At 45.0% G+C, this 20,253-nt stretch overlaps 1 protein-coding gene across 1 annotated transcript in view; it reads right to left on the reverse strand.

Annotated features, from left to right (window-relative positions):
• INO80 (INO80 complex ATPase subunit) overlaps nt 1–20,253 on the reverse strand; it is a 626,594-nt gene that overhangs the window by 4,893 nt on the left and 601,448 nt on the right. The window contains exon 35 of the mRNA XM_069208609.1: nt 13,369–13,575. Coding sequence (XP_069064710.1) covers nt 13,369–13,575 — 207 coding nt within the window. The remainder of the gene's footprint in view (nt 1–13,368; nt 13,576–20,253) is intronic.

Consider the following 20,253-nt stretch of genomic DNA (forward strand, 5'->3'; position numbering starts at 1 on the left):
CCACACCGCAGCCGTGGTCCACTGTCAGTGACCTCGACTCCAGCCCGGTTAACCAATGCCACTGCTTGCATCGCGACCTGTGGGCACCGCACATCACATCGCCCCACTTTGCATTGCAGCCCCGATGCCCGTGCTCCTGACTTCACCCTCATGGAGTTCGATTTGCAATGCCTGTTACTTCCAGGGCCCGACGACTACTGCACCGACCTCCGGAATAGACGCCGGCAACACCACAACTTCAGATCTCATCACAAGGTGCACAACGCCCTGCATTTCCAAGGTACTGTTTGTGGGACTTCCTGACACTGTAGCTGCCCTGCGACCTTGCAGTCAGCCTGAACTGTTGAACTTGTTGGTTCACAACGCCGTGGTAGCCCAAGATGGAGCTATCGACTTCAAGGAACTGTATTCTAAGCTGATTCTTACAAAAGTTGTATCTTTATTACTGTATATTGGATTTTTATCACTTGGTCTTGTTTTACACAGATACATATTGTCTATTTTTTAAAACTGGTGTGGTGTCCATTTGTAGTGTTTTCACTGTATTGCTGTGTGTTAAGTGCAAACGCTTTACCCATTGCCTCTGAGATAAGCACGTTTGTCCATGCCAAGCTTCCAAGGGGGCAAAGCAGGGGTTATTTTAGGTATGTAACTCCCTTATCCTGACTAGAAGGAAGGGTCCCCACTTGGACGGGGGCAAGCCACTGCCAACTGAAGTCTCCCATTTCTAACAGTTGTCTACAAACACCGTGGTTGGCGATTCAGATTTGACAGCAAACAACAATGGTGAAGATGCACATTCATAGACAGCCACAGTGTTGAAGTCTATACCGTACAATATATAATGATCACCATGGAAGCCTGAGAGACACACATTTTAAAGAGTTGCATATTCTGAATTCTGATCTCTGTCGTGACTGTAGAGACAAGTACTTTAGAGAAAATAGATGTTACCAGGTGAAAGGCCAACAATTAGCCTACCACAGGGTCATTTTGAGCATGTCCCTGTCACTCATATTTTAGAAGTCTTTATCTGCTGAAGTCTGGCTTGGCATAAGTAGGAAGGGTCAACCAGGGAGGCCAGCCATCAAGGAGGTTATAAAATACACAATATCCCCCCTAGAAAAAAAGTCAAATACAATCACACCAAAATTGGTCTTTCAATCATAGTGGTTGAAGTGATTAAAAGCAGTGGGTGAACACAACAAATAAAAAACAAATACGTTAGTCTACACTTTATATAAGACTTACCAACAATGAAAATCTGAAAATTAGGATGGAATTAGCAGGACAGAACAACAAATACTAACACGGTCCCACTATGGCCAAAAAAAAAAAAAAAAAAAAAACACTGAGGCTACACTGCAAGGGTGATGGAATTGAACTATGGCGGCGGGTACAGGAGTTACCTATTTATACATGGAGCGCCTTCTACTAGAGATTCAGAGGAATCTATATACACTTTACATATTGTGTGAGAGCGTTTTCCCACGTTAATTCCCAGAGGGATTTTGAACACAACTACAGCCTGAACCGCTGGACAGAATTACACCAAATTTGACAGAAACGCAGCCTTTGGACCACAAAACACACTTTCTGTTATTTGGTGTAAATCTGTTCAATAGTTTGAGATATCAAAGGAAAAAACAATTGTATATCTGGGTGCAGCCTAAGCACAGATCTCATGGCGAGATCTGATTGGCAGTCAGCCCTTCAACCATTAAGTGCTAGCAGCCATCTTGGGGCCAATATACATGACAGCACCCTATTGAAGTGCATTGTAGTGAATGGCAGGTGTTGAGGCTCACAAAACGGAGAACTTATAAAGGATGATAACAAATGTTAGTTACAATATAAATCATTTGTTGATGGTACCATACTAATTTTAGGAATTGTGGTGTGTTCTAAGGTGATTTTACCCTGCTGGAATTTTATGAATCATGTATGAGAGAAAACTGTTTTCTCATGATTTTCCCATGAAGGTTACAGAAGGTGCTCCAGAAGCTAAAATGAGAGCATATTTACTGTAAATTCACACTATCCCTCTCGAACCTGGTTCCCCAGTTGCAAAGTCTGCAGCTCTGGCCATAACGCCACATCCTCTTCCCTAAGCGAAACATATAATTTAGTGATCAACTGGATAAAAAAACAAAGATAACAAATAATTTAAAAGTGTTATGTCACTATTTGAGAGCTCAGAATATATGTCCTCATTTTTGTTTTTTAGAGCACTAACCATATTTTCTATGGAAATAAGACCCTCTGGATTTTTATAATTTCTAAAAGAAATGCTTTAGGTATTAAAGTTTTGATTAAATGAAGATGACGTCCGGCGTGCCACACTTTTGTAATAAACATAGAATGTCATTAATCTAGTTGTTCATTAAAATACTGTGGGGAGGCAGCAGTCCGGAGCATCGACTCGGATAATTGAGGGCAAGGAGGAGGCTGTAGAGGTAACAGGTTGATCACCCTGGGTAGGCAGGAGGGACAATGGCAGCACAATAGACCATGGAGAGCAGGGGAAACGAACCAACCATGCAGGACAGGCAAGAGCGGCTGTGGCAATATAACAGACCACTGAGGGTAGAAGGAAGCAGCTGTGGCAGTACAACCGTGAATACCAACCCAATTCAGGCAGGAGACTCCAGATGTTTTAAGCCCAAAAGGGCTTTATTTTATCTGTCTCCTGCCTAAACTCTCCTCTTTTTCAATATAGGTACATGGGGAAAATCAATTACCCACATTTTCTTTTTCAAAATCTGCCTCTTACCAAGCTCATAACACAGGCAAGTGTAGTACATTGGAACATATGGAGCAGGAGGAATGAAGTAGGCACATGGACGCAAATAACAGAGGGCAGAAGGGAGCTGAGCAGGGGCATCAGACTGACCTTACAGGACAGGTGTCAGGGGTTGCAGCAGCACAATACACCACATAGGGCAAGTGGGATGGCAGTGCAGCACAACAGACCATGGAAAGCAATAGGGACAGGGCCATGCACGTGGACAAGAGAGAGTAAGACGGTAAGAGGCAAGGGCGGCAAGCTGACTATACTGGACAGACAGGAGGGACAGTTGCAGCATAACAGGCCACGAAGGGCAGGAGGGAGGAAGCAGGGGCATGACAATGGACCAGATAAGGCAGGAAAGAGGGCATAGCGGCCTGCCCATGGAAAATTGAAAGCAGTGGGCAAAGGGCCAGGAGCAGCAAGCTGACCATGGAGGGTCACTGGAAGCACAACATACAATGGAGGGCAACAGTGAGTCTATATTGGCATACACACAGATGGATGGAAGGTGGGAGAGGGGTCAGGGGCAGTAAGCTGACCACACAGAGCAGTTGGAGGGGCTGTGGCAGCAGAGCAGATCATGCATGGTAAGTGGGAGGGGTAGTGGCAGCACAACAGCCATGGAGGGCAAGAGGGAGGGGCAGGCACAAAGGACCATGGAGGACAGAAGAAGGGGTATGGGCTGGACACAGACAAGAGAGAGCAGGGGAAGGGGATTCACAATAGACCATGCAAGGCAGGAGGAGCAATTACAGCACAAGAGAGCATGGAGGGCAGAAGTGAGTGGCAGCAAAATGGACCATGGAGGACAAGAGGGAGGAGACAGAGGCATGGAACTCAGACAGGTGAAGTGTAGGGGCAGTGGCAGCTCAACAGAACACTCGGAGTAGAGAGGAGGGACAGTAGCAGGCCCATGGAACACAGTGGACAAAAGGAGGGAGCAGGGGCATGCACACAGACATCAGAGGGCGGGGGAAGGGGGTTAAGGGCAGCAAACTAGCACAGATGCTAAGCAGGAGGGCAATGTCGGGGCATAGAATTTGGCAATGGAGGGCAGGACAAGTGGGCAGGGATATCAAGGTAAATGGAGGGCAGTGACAGCACATCGGACCATGCAAGGCAGAGGTGAGGGGGCTAGTACATTGACTCAGAAATCAGAGGGTGAGGAGGAGGTGGATGAGGAATCAAGCTTACTATTCAGTGCAGGTGGGAATAGTAGTGACAGAACAACAGCCACACAGGGCTGTAATTAGGAAGCAGGGGCACAGTGACTGTGATTGGTGCGGGAGGGTGGGGGGCTTGTTGTGGGAGCAGGGGGGAGGAGCAGCAAGCTTTGGTGGGGAAACCATAAGGCCAGGCCCTGCGTCAAACCCCCCTCACCACGTGCATTGCAATGGGCATCTTACTTAATTAAAAAAAAAAAAAAAGTTACAGGGACGCTATAGTTAGGAAATAAAATTATAAAACCTTAAAAATTCACTAAAAAACGAAAGGTTACAGGAACGTTTTAGTTAGTTTGGTAGTTTACGTGCACAAAACCATAGAAATCCAGCTACTAAAGGTAGAGTTATTTCAAGTAACTATGACTCGTGCCCTAAGGTAACTATAACTCGCACCCTTGCCACGTACTGCTATTTACCCCAGATATTACGTCGCTCATGACGTCTTCCATGACATCATTAATAATATCATTGGAATATTTACAGTAAAATTATTGATTCATAGTTACTTGAAATACCTAACTATAATAGCTGATTTTCTAAGATTTTGTGCTTGTAAAATCTGAACCTAACTATAATCTACAATGCCCCTGTAACCTTAATCTTAGAGAATTATATACATACACACACTATATATTCTTTGTCATTAAGCAAAATATACATTCTAGGGGGAGATAGATAATCGTATCTTCCTAACAGAGGATTTAATGACATTCATTATCTCGGACACATCAATCTGAGAAGATGCCAAATTAGCCACCATATAAGGCTATAGTCAATGTAATAAAATCTGCCAATTTGGAATTTCACAAAATGCCAAAGATAAGTTAAATACACACCACTGTATTAATTTATATTGAAGAAACTGAACAATACCAGAACACTGCACACTAGAACAGCTTCTAGCAAGAGACAGAAGCCCTACCCCGTTCATTAAGCACAATGCTATGACAGTGTGGAAAAAAAGAGGGTCATGCAATCTTTACTTTGAATTAAAGGAACCTGCTATATTAGACAAATTATATCATCTGAAAAATGAAAACATAATACCCCTCTATGAAAGTAATTTTTTGTGTGGCTTTTCGGACCCCTGTCTCTGTCACCTGAATGAGCTTGCATGTTAATATACTGCAGGGACTAACTAAAGACCAAAGTAAGGAAGAAATGTGAACTGAATGAGAAATGGGTGTGAGTGGGCTAGACACAAAATCATAGACCCTAATAACTTTACAGGAAGACCTGCAATCTCAGAAATAGAGCTAACTATGCACAAGAACATACCCACATGCTATAGTTCATGTAGAAACTACTGACACGCAGGTACTCCCATTTGCAAAGATGGGTAGAACGATGAGTAGAAACACAGGAAGTGTTTGCTGGTGAACTAAGGGTTGTAGAATAAATGATGAACATTTCAATCGCATTAGAGGAACTTAACTGTGAGACTTCGGATAGCCTCTGAGACTCCACCTTAACCCTGAGACTCAAAAGGGAAGGGAATTTAATGGATGTTTGTTCATCTGTTGGTGGCGGCATCAGTGTCAGTTCTGTCACCGCCTAGATTAAGCCAACTTTATATCTATGTCTATTCATACGCCATACTCAAAATGCTCTAACTTCAGGTCATCTGGGGGGAAAGTCCTTACTTGCAGACAAACGTATGAACTGCATTCAATAGGGATGGAGGTGGTCGATGAGATTTCGGATTCTGACTCTGTTTTAACTATCAAGATTGAGTATGAACCAATATAGTGAAACTAATTTAACAAAAGTAAAATTTAGTGAACAATGGAAATAAGAAATGCTCACATGTCGAAAATAATGCAATGGCTACCACAGCATAAAATTTGGCATTCAGACAATAAACACAAAAAAACATCTAAACTGAACAAAAGCCTTCTGTCGTCATTTCAACGAAAAAGGATCTGAAAATGTGTATAAAAAAAGTAAAAAATGGGAAAACAAAGTAACAACAAAAAACAATAGGAGTGCATTAGATTTTTTAAAAATTCCTACTGCAAAGCTAAAAACAGAAACAACCAATGATGAAGCACGAACAAAAAGGGGAAGAATACAAAACGTATGAGGTCGAAGGGCACATGGAAAGGAGAAAAGGTAAGAAGGTGATCTTGGAAAGAGAGGGGATATGTGAGACAATTTAGAATCAGGAAGAAACCTGTCTGAAAAGTGAGGTCAGTGAATAAGATACTGAAGGAAGGAAGAACATGGAAACAGAGATATGTGGGGGTGAGAGAAGCATGGAAAATGTCCAAACATAATCAAGTTGTTGAGAGAGGAGGTGTAAAAAAGCAGGACGTTAACAGAGAGGGAAGGAACGAAGTAGAGCCTGTAGACAATAGGGCCGGAAACACTAAACGTGAGAAAGGATACAGTAAGAAAACATGAAACAGAAAGGTGGCTGTCCAGGGTACTCAGAGGAGTTGTGCACCTCTACCCAACCTGCTAAAAACAAGCAGCGCGTAACTGATATGGCAATACCACAGTAAAATCGCATCATGCCCTTGAAATATGCTGGATGGATTCTGCCAGTAAAATGTGGAAGCAAGTCAAACACAAATAAATGCAGTTACCACACATTTCCAATTTATTTTAGTTGAACGCTAAATATGGAGGAAACGCAGAGCAGCACCATTATTACTGTTACAAGAAATTAGCTACAATTTAGCACAGACTGTAAATGCCCTTGTCCTTTCGGTTTAGCATCTATTGGTGCCCGGAGTATTCGAGAACTAGCACGTGCAGTCATCGTTATGTGCTATTTCAGGCACTGAACACAATGCTCAGAAGGAGGGATGGCAGAATTAAGTGACCACCTGGAGGAGCTCTGGACACCATGCCTAGGGTGGTGATGGACATGGGAGTGGTCACTCCCCTATCCTTTGTCCAGTTTCACGCCAGAGCAGGGACGACGGGTCCCTGAAACGGTGTAGACTGGTTTATGCATGGAGGGAACCAAATGTGCTCTTCAAAGCATGCCAGTGGCTTGGAGAGCCCAGTGTTTTCACCCTCTCCCGAAGGAAATCCTTTGTTCTGCCTTCCTGGGCTTGATCAGATCAAGCAGCAGGAGGGAAGAAACCTGTATGAGGGGTGGCAGCAGCTCGGGCTGCCTGGAAAACCCTGTAAAAATGGTGCTAGCAATGCTGGTGATCCTCTAAGGAGGCCCCAGAGGGCATGGAATCATACTTCCAATACTTGCAACAGTATTGGGGTATGATTCCAAAATGTTTGATCGCAAACATGCCAAGGTTCGGAGTTATCATTATGTTGCTTGGAATAGGTAGTGACCTATGTCCAGTCCACGCGTGAATTGGCATCCCTGCACTCAAAGTCCAGGAACACTGATCTGGAGTTCGTGGGGACACCTCTGCTACTGCAGGGGTGCCCTCACACTCAGGTACCTGCAACCTGCCCTCTGGATTGAGAGGGCCTACCATGGGGTGACTTACAGTGACCGGTAGTGAATACGCAGTCTGCAATGGCAGGCTGCAGAACCCTTTGCATGCACACACTATGGGTGGCAGAATAACGGCTGCAGCCCATAGGGATCCCCTGGAACCCCAATACCCTGGGTACCTAGGTACCATATACTAGGGACTTACATGGGGGGACCAGTATGCCAATGGTGGGAAATAAAAGGTACAGTTTACAGGAGAGAGCATAACTACAGGGGTCCTGGTTTGCAGGATTCCAGCAGACACAGTCAAACACACTGAAAACAGGCAGAAAATGGGGGTAACCATGCCAAGAAAGAGGGCACTTTCCTGCAGTGTTCCCTTGTTTCCAGGACCCCCACCAACCAAGCCCCCCACTGGGAGCTCCCAGACTAGACCCCAAGTCCCCCCTTTGCATTCTGTTTCTAAATGGCCCCCCTTGTCGCCTACCATGTGGTGCGCAAGACACCAGATTCGACTAGCACCACTGCACCCCGAGCAGGTAAAACTGTATCACTGATCCTGCTTGTGACCACACTACAATCCACAGGAGACCCTTGAGAACTGTTTGCAAGCATCAGTTTGCAGTAAAAGTACTTTGAAACCTTTACCGTGTAAAAGCGCATTTGAGTAAAAGTGATACTTGCTTGCTAAAATGATACAACCACAATAGTACTTCTCTTTTTTGAAATTTTCTGGTGTTGAAAAATTATATAAACAAAATATCTATTTTTCTAAACATTGCTCTTGAGTTCGTGTCTCATTTATTGACTATGTGTGTTGAACAAATGCCTAACTGCTACTACAAACTACTACAAAACATAGCTTTTGGGATTATTACCTTTACTCCTGTAAAGCAGTTAGGGTAGCCTGTACTATCTGCTTAGTGTACCCCTACACAGATAGCCAGCTTCCTACTGCAGGCATATTGTCAACTTGGGTCTTAGAGTTAACTCCATGGTGGAATCCTCCAAAAAAAGCAAAGAACTCATTGGTTATCACCTACAACTGCCAAATGTGGCACAACCTCTTGCCTTTGAAAAACTATTACTGAAAGATAGAAAAGAAGATGGCAAAGCCTTTGTAAAGGAGGAAGCTGACTTTATTAATGCAGAAATGGACACTCCAATGCAGGTTTCAGCAGCTGGCAGGTTCTGCAGTAGGACGCAAGGTTGGTTCAAGCCTTTCTCGTTCTGCCAGCAGTGCAGGTGAAGGTATTTATCTGATATAGACTTCTAGCTGCAGATTCCTTCCTTCTAAATTCTCCCCAGGCATCAGACTGGATCCAGAATTTTGTTTCGTGAGCGGTGCCACAAAGGTGCGCTGAAATCAGATCTTTTCTTTCCGCCCCAACCAGCACAGATTCAGAAACCAGCTACCCGGCCAGTTATTATTTGACTAGCCTTTTTCAATTTCTTTTGGGGGGGGGGTATTTTTGAGGATTTACTCTTGGTGTGTTAGGAGAATGACATCTAGAAAGGCATGATTCAAGCCCTGCAGAGCCTGTCAGACTGATGTCGGTGACGGATTCAGAAACAAGCTACCCGGACAGTCATTATTTCACTTGCCTTTTTCAATTTTTTGGGGGGTATTTTTGAGGATTTACTCTTGGTGTGTTAGGAGAATGACATCTAGAAAGGCATGATTCAAGCCATGCAGAGCCTGTCAGACTGATGTCGGTGTCGGACCGACACCTTGTCTGCCTGTGGTGTAAGAAGCCTGACAAAGACTCAAAGTCGTGCTCTGACTGATGTGCCATGAACCCCAAGGCTTTGAAGAATCGTTCCCTAAAGCTCATGGCGGCCCAGCATGCGACTTTGAGCAACTTGAGGTCCCGGTAGGGAGGAAGGTCCCAGGACTGGTCATCACCTTCCCATTCCAATTCCTCAGGACGTTCGGATAAGTCAAGGCACCAAAAGGAAGAGCAAGGTGTCGAAGAGGTCTTCGACTTCACCTCGTCTATCGGATGACGAGAAAAGGGAGGCCTGGTTCTTCTGAGCCTGTGCCGACTCCATGCCTGGCCGACTTTCCGGAAGCCAGAGTGACCCCCACTCGCTTTCAGGCCCCACAGGGTTGCAGGGGGCCCCATATGGATCCATGCTAGTTGCTCTGGCTCCAGTAGGCGCCCAAGGATCCATTTCTGTACCTGGACTGGAGCTGGTCATACCATCTCAACCGTTCCTCGCTCCAGTTCCGATGTCGATGCTCCCTGCGCCGCTGGCACCCACCGGCAGTGCAATCCCTATTGTCATCACTGACTGCGACAGAGCTGGAGGGGCATCGCCCAGTGTCACATCTGACACCAACAGGAACCTTGCTTCCTATATCGGAGCCTGAGCCCTATTTCTTTGACCTCAGCCTCAGAGAGGAAAAGGAGGGGGTCAGTGGACTATGCAGAATATTAGCCCAATGGTGAAGACCCAAATACGGAGTGATATGAGGAACTGAGTGAAGCCAGTGGAGTAGAAGATGAACTCAGCTGAAAATGCCTTATGGAGCACGAGTGGTGTCTCAGCCTGGAGGTGGCGCATGCTCTCTTTCAGCAGTAGAGAGAGCATTGCTTAGATCTGTTTGCCTCTGTCGAGAAAGCACAATGTCAGCATTTTTGGCGAGCTGGAGTTCCCAAGGGAGCGCTCGCTCACAGACACTTTTCATCTTGAGTGGAATTCAGGCCTCCTTGTACGCCTTTCCGCCCATACTGACCAACCCAGGGAGTCCCCCACGGAGACATTACACAGAATCGGCTTGGTGGTGTCCTGGCCATCATGCAAAACCTCAACTAAACGGGTCCAGATATGTTCTGTGACGCTAGAAACCATAAAATTGCAATCTCCTAGAGGGCATGGGAAAGCCTTCCATTAAGCTTGTGGTGCATGAATGAGCGCAAGGATAAACTCAGGGAAGAAAAAACAATGTTGCTAACAACATCTATACATTTTACCCCCAATCAGGTTGAGTAGGTGGTGAAGCAGTTCCAGAGGACTCTTAGGCAAGAGTTAATGAGAAAGAACTTTGGATCACCTGGAGCCAGTCTATGGCATCGAGCCCCTGGAGGACTGGCAGCAGGGGCCAAAGCAGACAACAAGGTCTAGTTGTAAGATAATAAGGTCTGGGAAGACGTAAAAGGATTAAATCAGAAAATTCACATTAGCCTCATCCACTGGGAGAGGAAATTCCAGAACTTCGGCTGCCTTAAGGATCACTACTATAGAGGAAGTAACCTCCTCAGAGGTAGGCCAGAGGAATAATCCAGTACAAACTTAAAGGAAGATATCAAAAGCACTAGTGTTTTGTAAAGCCAAGGATAGACAATCATCAGTGTCATAAGCAGAAAGGAGACTGTCAGCATCACTGTTATCTTCATCATCATGTCACACTGGAGGGCATCCGAACTGTACTAGAATCGGAGTCAAAAAACTTCTTCATGGTTGCAAACTACTGCTTACAAAGTGTGGGCTAAGCGAGTAGCTCATCATTGAAACAAGCCTCGACATTTAGCTTGGACTTTATAAGGATGGCCTTGGTTTTAGAAATGGCTGCATTAGAATCCAGAGTCAGCTGAGCATCATGTCAGCAGTGGAGCTGAGCCTTTGAGGCCTTTGGTAGAGCCTTTGAAGATGCTTTTGGTGATTAATCTGCTTTCGGGCAAGGCCCATTGGGGTTGACTGTCATCAGGGCAGGCAACAACGGCAGAGGATGAGTAGGAAAACGCTAGGCCTCTATGGGGCAGGTAGCCCCACCAAACTGAGCAGAAGACATGGCTCATGAATTCAGTTAAGGCTACGGAAAGTACAGGCACAATATTTCCAAGAATTCCATCTGCTCCAATCAAGACATCGGGGAACTGTGCCATAGTTTAAGAGAACTTTATTGAGAACAGAAATGATGTAAAGGGGAGATGGACCCCCCTATTGTGGTGTGCCTGATGATTTTGGATGTGCGGATCTCTCCTTAAAAATTCAACTGCTTCAATGACTTAACTGTAGAAGGAGATCTGGAGCATGATTGGCCATAATTTTTCTTGCAGGACTGCCCATAAACAACCTGGCTTCCTTCTCATTGATCATCTTGGAGTACACTGGTCACACCACTCATAGGAAATAAACACTCGTATCTGTCACAGACATCAAAGATGACATTATGAGGAACCAAGATCAGTCTGAGGAAGGATCAACACTACTTGAAGTCTGAAACCTTGGGCAGTTGTATAACTCTGCTATACTTTCAAAAGCGATACTGCTGTAGGAAATTCGGTGAAAACTCTAATGGAGATCCATCTGCGAGGTCATGTGTAACGCTGGGGTCAAGCCACAGCAGAATGGTGATACACGCTTGCTCTAGAGAGTTAGACACATGTTTTCCAAAAAGAGGTATTCACACACGGTGAGGAATCTGTGGATAAATGTATCCGTCAGAAACTTTTTTATTGCATCTTTGAAGATTTTAGGAGTCTCAATGCCTTAACTGTAAAGAACAACCCTTTAGAAACTGTAATATCACAATTCAGATTTATGGATAAGACGAAATAAGTCTTTTACCCAGCCAAGCTAGTGTGTCTATTTCATTTAACAAATAACCTTATAACTTAAGCATTCCAGATTCTTCCTGGATCACTTGCCTCCTTTATAATAGTACACACCTGCCACAGCATTTTAGGTCTGGCTTGATACCGCAGCTGTATCCAGACCTTATGTGATCAACAAAAAAAGAGCTTTCAGAAGTACTACTGATAGGGCTTTAGGTTACACCTACATGTTGATTGGGCAGACGTTGTGTACTTCCACTGAAAGCAGGCTTATATTACAATTTTCAGTTTATGGAAAAACTAATGCTCAATAAAGCAGGACTGAATTAATTATGGTGGCAAGCCAGTGACTAAGACTATAAGCTCAATCTGGTTACTATACAAAGGTACGATAAAGGAAGTTGACTTTAGATATTTATTGTGGAAAGCCTGAGTTAAAGTCAATATGCATTTAAGGGTACATTGCTATTACTCTGTATTAACCCGGCAGAGAGTTTTTTTCGCATATGGAATGCCACATATTACCGCAGTAAGGGTTTTGATGTTTGTTACCCCAATGACAACAATGGGGATAGAAGATTTGCCCTGGGATAATCCTTGTGTGACCCTCTTATGAGAGAGTATTTTGCTTTGCAAACTGTAATTGAGTACATATTTGGATGTTTATGTCTGCATACATAATTGTTACATTGTGGGAAAGCTTGCACTCAATACAGTAGGCCTAAGTTGGTTACAGTGAAAAGCTAATAATGAAGGCTTATTATGAAAAGTTCTGTCAAAGGCCGTAGAACTAGTTCATTTATTATTAAACATATGTTAAAGCCAATAGGCCTTTGATGGTGGAGTTTTAAAGCACTGTGTGACAGTCTACAGACCTGTTTTGTTACATGAAATCTTACATTACATTTGTAGGCATTGGTTTTGGTGCGGATTAACCCCTTTGACAAACCTTAAGGGTAGAAGTTTGCACTTTAATGCACACATACATATACATAGAAGTCTTTGGGTCAGCCTTGTTCTGCCATCGGTCCGTTTGAGTTGTTTCAAATTGTAGTCTGAAAATGAACTGCTTCAATGCCAGGGTTTATGGGCAGTCCTTTAGCTTTCACTTTCCTCTTTTTATTAGTTCCACTTCATTTCTTCCCTTCTCCTCTTTTTATATCTAATTTTTTGAGCAAACCCCTGCAATACCACAGCTCATCAGAGTGCTAAAATGGATTGGTAAATAAAAAAATGAAATACTCAGAATATGAATGCTGAACTCAAAAGCAAAACAATCTCCTCTGCTTCCATGTCCAATCACTTAATATTTAGCGAACACATGGTAAACACATATTTAGCTCATTTACAAATTCAAAATAGTTAAACAAAAATCGATACCTTTAGAAACGTTGTACCCGTATGCTGCATAGGCTGCTGCTGAAGCTGCTGCTGCCCCCGCCATAGCGCCAGCCATTGCTGCTGCGCTACCAGCTCCAGACTTGCGGTTCCGACTCTTTTTAGATCCAGCACTAGCACTTTTAGGACGTGGTTGGTTTTTTGCAGAATTTACTCGTCTAGCAGCTGGAGTATCTAAACTTGACATTCCTGCATTGAAGAAGAATATATCATTCGTGAACTCACATCAACAATGCACACAACAGAAAAATAAACAAAAGAACGGAACACCCAATGCAGGAAAACACACACACCGTTTTTATTACAAATACTACGTGTGGTCTTTAAAAAGATATGAACCGCACTGACAACAAAAATATGAGTTACTGACAGGCAAAAAAAAAAAAAAAAGGTTACAGGGACTGTGGCAGGCTGAACGGTATAAACAAGACTGAGAGCGGGTATAGTGGTAAAATAAGAGTTTTATTTGTGGTTTTTCCCTTTTCTTGTCTTTTGGTTCCACAAAGTTACAGTTTTATTAGGGTCTTAGGGCGGGTTCTTCTTTTCTTCTAATTGTGCTTTTCTCCTTTTCTTTGCCTCTTAGGTCGATGGATCCTAGGTATCCCGTATGGCTCCAGTGGATTACCGGCAAAAGAAGAAGAACGCCAAGGTAAGTAAAGGATTATGTCTGGGGTTGTGTTTTCAATAGAAAAAGGGGAAGGTAAGGGAGTGATAGGGTAGCGTGATGGGACACCCGTGCACTGCACACACAATAAGGTGGACGTGATATGTGACCCACTGTGCCCCAGTTAAGCACTAGTCAGCTTCCTTTTCCCCCTCACTCCTCCCCAGTTCCCTTCCCCAGTGCCTTATTAACTATACTCTCTCTCATTCCCCACAGGGACCGTACCTTTGTAAGCCACGACCCTCCTGGGTCGTGGCTGGTTCCTGGGCTTCCTGCCTCCGCCGCTCCTCCGTGAGTGATCTTCTTCTCCTCGCGTCCGTCTTCTGCTTGTGCCTCCTCTTTCCCGATACGCTCTTCCGTTGTTGTAGGCTCCGTTGCGCTTTCTCCTTTCACTCCCCTCTCGTCGTCTCCGCGCACCACCTCCCTCTTAATCTCGCCGGCCCGGAAGTCCTTAGGCGTCTCCCTGGGAACAGGGAAACGCGGCAACGGTTCCAAGAGCGTTCCCATGGAAACATGGGAACGCGGAAGTGACGTGTCGGGTTTGTCCGACGCAGAAGTGACTGGCGCTGTCGGGGACGTGATCGGGACGACCCAATCACAGGGACGTTATAGTTAGGCTCAGATTTCACTCCTACAAAACCATTGAAATCCAGCAGTTAGAATTAGTTATTTCAACTTGTCTAAAGTAACTATAATTTGCGCCCTCACCATGCACTGCTAATTCCCCAAGATATTGCAGCACTCATGACAACTTGTAGAACCTCAATAAAAATGTGTCAATGAAACATTGAAAGTCCCAATTATTTAAGAAACAATTGTGCATGGCGGGGGCGCGAGTTATAGTTACCTTAGGCCGCAACTTATAGTTAATTGTAATAACTCTAACTGGTGGATTTCAATGGTTTTGTACAAGTGAAATCTGAGCCTAACTATAACGTCCCTGTAACCTTTGTTTTTTTCAGTGAATTTCTAAGGTTTTTAAAAAAAATGTATTTCCTAACTATAACGTCCCTGTAAACTTTATTTTTTTCAGTGAATTTCTGTTTTTTTATTCTATTTCCTAACTATAAGGTCCAAACTTGGCTGTGTGAGTGCGTGTTTCACTGGCTGTGTGGGTCTGTGAGTGGCTGTGGGAGTGGTTGTGTGGGTGTGTGAGTAGGTGTGAGGGTGGGTGTGTGTTTGTGTTAGTGATGAACAAGTTACTTACCTTCTGTAATGATTTATCTGTTAGAGACATTCTAGTTGCAGATTCCTTACCTTAGAATTTCCCCACGCGTCAGACTGGATCCAGAGATTTTTTTTTCCAAGCAGTACCCTCGATTGTCACTCTGCCTTGTCTCTGAAGAGGCAGGTGCCATCAAAGGGCATGTCCATCAAAGAAGCTTCGACATTCCCTCAGCCAGGTGTAATGGCTCAGGGCCACTACTGATGTAACAGCTCTGACCAGCAAGTTGGTCATGTCCAGTCTGCCACAAATCGCGAACTTAGACACGTCACTCTCATTGGCAACAGCCTGAGAGAGTACAGCTCGGGCCTCCTCTGGGATAGATGTGTGACCAAACAACGAAAGCCTTTACAACAAAGGCTTTTACAATGCCAGCAGAAGAGCAAAAGTTTCCTAATAATGCCAATATTTACTTTGAAAGTCATTATCAGGCCACCACAAAGTGAAACATTAAAACTCCTGTTACCACGAATGCCAGTATCACAAGAAGTTATGCTTATGCCACTCATACCATCAAAAAGTCTAATTGAAATGCACAGGAAAGTTAAACCACAGGGGCGGTTTTGCTATATGACATGACAGGGTACTCAGGAAAACTCTAGAAAGACCTAAGCCACTTCAGCCTTCCAAAGTAAAACATACAATGTGGACAGGTAAAAGTCCAGAGTTTTAACAGTGAATTATGAGCCATTCATTGATGTCAAATACAGCAGCACAGTACTGTAAGTACAAGCATATTTACATTTTAGCAAACTTACATTTATAATAAATGTGATTTGAAATACACCTGGTAGACCTCTTGGAGTTTGGCAAGGGTTGCTCCGCTTCCCGGAAATTCAGGGAGGTGCTGAGTCAGCCCAGGCGCCGGTTCCTCAGAGAGCCGATGCTCCCTCATCTCAGCAGCCGGCAGACGTGGAGAAGTCGAAGAATGCTTGACTTCTAGGATTTTGTCTTGTGCCTCGACTTATTGGATCGCCCAGAGGACCTGGAGTAGGACGGAGACCATAGAGGACTCCGTAACTGATCTCAGGACCTTCCTCTCAATTGAGATCTCGACTTGCCTGGAGTTGAGCATCGGGCCACTATCAGCTTTAGGGACTACTACCTCAAAACCTTCAGTTGCATGGCCGAGCCCTCTGAGCACGCCTTCAGGTCGTGGTTGCACTACAGGCACCAAAGACACAAGAGGTGCGGATCCGTCACTATCATTGCTCCATAACAGGATCCGCAGGGATTGAACCTGGTCTTCCTTCATGCACCAGGAGCTGAAAACTCGAAAAACACTTCAACACAAAATGGAAAAAAGCCAGTAAAACAATGAATGAGGTGTAGCTCTCTTTGTATCAGCACCTGTTGGTGCAGAAAGAAAAGAACTGTCGTTAGCATGCACGGGTGACACCTATATAGGTACCACAACATCATATCCAGTGTGGACGATGCCGACGACGAATACGGAGCTGATTGACGGTACCTAATGATGCGCAGAGGCACTGCTCACGAAAAATATCTGGATCCAGTATGATGTCTAGGGGAAATTCAAAGGTAAGGAGACTGCAGCTAGAAGTCTGCATCAGATGTGTCAGTCATGTTCACCTTCCCGCCCAGCTCTGTTTGGAGCAGTACCACATGGTGGTGGTGTTGTCTGTGAACATCTGTACCAGACTTCCCCTGATCAAGGAAAGAAAGGCCTTCAATGCCAATCAAACCACACAAAGCTCCAACAGGTTGATGTGGGGCCTGAACTACGCCGGAGTCCTGAGTCATCTGATCTCCACCTCTCAAAGATGGATGCTCCAGCCCAGGAGTGATATCTGTCACTACACTGAACTGTGGCTGGAGAAGAGAGAGGGGCCTGTCGCTGACTTAACTATGGTTAATCAGCTACCACTGAAGGTTTTTTGTAGTTCCATCCAAGATCTGGTCCATGTCAGAGAGAGTTCACTGATTCTGTGGCCACTGGGACTTCAGGTCCCACTGCAGAGCCACCATGTGACAATAGGCATGGGTAACTAGCAGGTTGCAAGAGGTCATGAGGCCCAATACAGACTCAGAATCAGTATCAGTATCACCGCCATTCAGGATAGAGGCTGAAGCATATGTATCATAGCCCAAATATTGTGGACTAGCTATTCAGTCGAATAGGCCCGAAAATGCACTGTGTCCAAAACAGCTACAATGAAAGGGAGCACCTGAGAGAGAGTCAGTGAACCCTGGCAAATGCAGGAGGTCCGCCATAGTCTGTAGATGGGAGACGACTGCCTGGGGTGAGCCTGCCTTCACCAGTAAATCATCAAGGTAGGGGAAGACTGGAATACTTGACCTCTGCAAACATGCTGCAACCACTGCCATCACTTTCGTGAACACCCTCGGGTGCTCGCACGGGTAAAAGGAAGCATGGCAAACCATACCCACCGTGAATTGCAGGTAACGCCTGTGGGCAGAAGGACAGAAATGTATAAGTATGCATCCTGCAAGTCTAACGCTACCATCCAGTCTCCAGGGCCCAGGGCAGACAAGACTTAAGCTAATGTGAGCATTTTTAACTTGTCCTTTTGCAGGAAGAGGTAGATAATGCCAAGATCTAAAATAGACAAAGGCATCCGTCCTACCTGAGCACCAAAACGTAGCAGGAATAGCAACCATGGTCTACTAATGATGCCAGCATCCTCTCAATGGCTCCCTTGACCAAGACAGCCAACACTTCCAGACGAAGAAAAGAGCAGTCGGTCATAAATGGGTGGCATGGGTGAAGGGGTATCCAGAAAGGGGAGAGAGTAAACCCTTTGCTCCATCTGTAAAACCCATTTGTCAGATGTTATCAACTACCAGTGGTGCAGGTGATGGCGTACACTGAGCCCACTGGATGCCCATGTTGGTATAAGGACCCACTAAAGGGGTTTGGAGACTGTGTCTGCTGAGGTGGTTGGTGGACTGGGTTGATCTGACCTGTGCGAGCTGTGCCCTCGGCCGCAAAAATGCTAAGAAGCCTGTTGGCCATGGTGGCTCAGAGGGAATGACCATGGCTTTGAGCCCCTTCCATAGCCATGAATGGGGGGGAGTTAGACTGGGATTGGCAAGGACCTTGAGGGAATGATCCTCCAACGCCTTCGCAGCAGTACTCACATATCTTGGAGCGGTGACCAACAACACAGACAAACTAAGTGTAGGTCTGCCCTAGACATCTGCCTGTGTTAGGCACCACATGGCTTAAAACCCGTAGGTTTCTTAGGGGACAACCTTGACCCACCAGGAGAACAAATTCTCAAAAAAGCGTTGGCAAAACGTTGCGGAAAAAAAACAAAAAGGGAATGAGGGGAAGCTCTTCATGGATCAGCACTAACTGACGTGGAAAGAAAAGAACTAATGCCAGTGCACTGGTGTGGTTTCTATATAGGCACCACGAATGTCACAGCGCAGACGATGCCAATACTGGGCCAAAAGATGCCACCTACTGGCACACAGGGGTACTGCTCAAAAACCTCCAGACCCTGTCTGAAGCCTGGGGAATATTCCACTTCAATTAAATTCAAACAGGATTTCTATAGCACATTGCTACCCAATCCAGGCCTCTCAGAGCTAGGTGAGCGTCACAATTCTCGATGTCAGGGGGGACCCTAGATGGACTTGTAGATCAAAAAGGTTTATTTTGAGGAGCTTTCTGAACAAAGATTCAGATGATTGTTTCCAGATCGCTGTGGGAAGGGAATTCCATAGCCTTGGGACCAGAAATGGGAAAGACCGACCTCCAGATCTCTCCCTCTTGACCTTAGGTACTAACATCAGGCCCTGAGCACTTGACCTGAGAGATCTTCCAGGAACATATGCAGATAGGTGCTTTTGAATAATCATCAGACCTTTCCCTTGAAAGGCACAGTGGGCAATGCACATGGCCTTAAAACGGATCCTTTTCTCCACCGAGAGCCAGTGCATAGCTTTCAGCACTTGGCGCGTGGACTAGTGCTCATGGATCTTGAGCAGAATTCTAGCTGCTTCTTTCTGGATCATTTGCAGACACGTTGACACATATCTAGGGCTCTCCAAATAGAGGGAATTTTCGTAATCAAGACAGGATTGATCAAAGCGTGTACTACAATACAGTTGTATTTCTCAGTAATACTCAGTTAATCATTCTGGTTAACCAAAACTGTGATGAGGTTGCAGTCAGATTCCATGACTACATGAGCAGGATCAATAGTTGGATGAGCCATAATTGGCTCAAAATGAACGGTGATAAGACTGAAATTCTATTTTTAGGCATGGACGCTAGTCCATGGAGTTCACGTTGGTGGCCTATATCCTGCAACAACTGCCCAGCCGCAAGTCTCTCGGTTAGGAATCTAGGTATCACATTTGACAATACTCTCTCTTTTGAGCAACAAGTTAACCAGACGGTTAGATCATGTTATTGGTCTATAAAAATGCTAAAGAAAATATTTCCTTTTCTTCAGGAGGAGCTAAAACCAACGGTTATTTTAGCCGTGGTTATTTCTAAACTGGATTATTGTAACGCGTTCATGCTGAATATTAGCATGGCTGCCCTGCATAAACTTCAACTTATTCAGAACGCAGTGGCTCGTCTGGTCTTGGATCTTCCTCTCGCGACTTCGGCCAAGGGAAGCCCTAAGCAGCTCCACTGGCTTCCTGTTGGAAAAACGGATCAAATTCAAAACATTGTGTCTTACATACAAAGCTTATCACCAGGAGGGCTGCTCATATCTGAGCTCTGTTTTACAGCCCTATCTACCGTGCCGTCAGCTCAGATCAGCACACTCGCAGCTGATCTCTGTACCTCGCTGCCACCGGGCTCGATGGGGGACAAAACCTTTTCCGTAGTGGCTGCTAAACTATGGAACACTCTTCCTTCCCACATTAGGATGGAGGAGACATATCTCCGCTTTAGGAAACAGCTTAAAACCTGGCTGTTTTCGCGTTAGGCAGTAGGTCTCTAGCTTATGCTCTGGGACTCCCGGCCCGATCC

This window comes from Pleurodeles waltl, chromosome 9, assembly GCF_031143425.1.
Source record: "Pleurodeles waltl isolate 20211129_DDA chromosome 9, aPleWal1.hap1.20221129, whole genome shotgun sequence".
NCBI lineage: Eukaryota > Metazoa > Chordata > Amphibia > Caudata > Salamandridae > Pleurodeles > Pleurodeles waltl.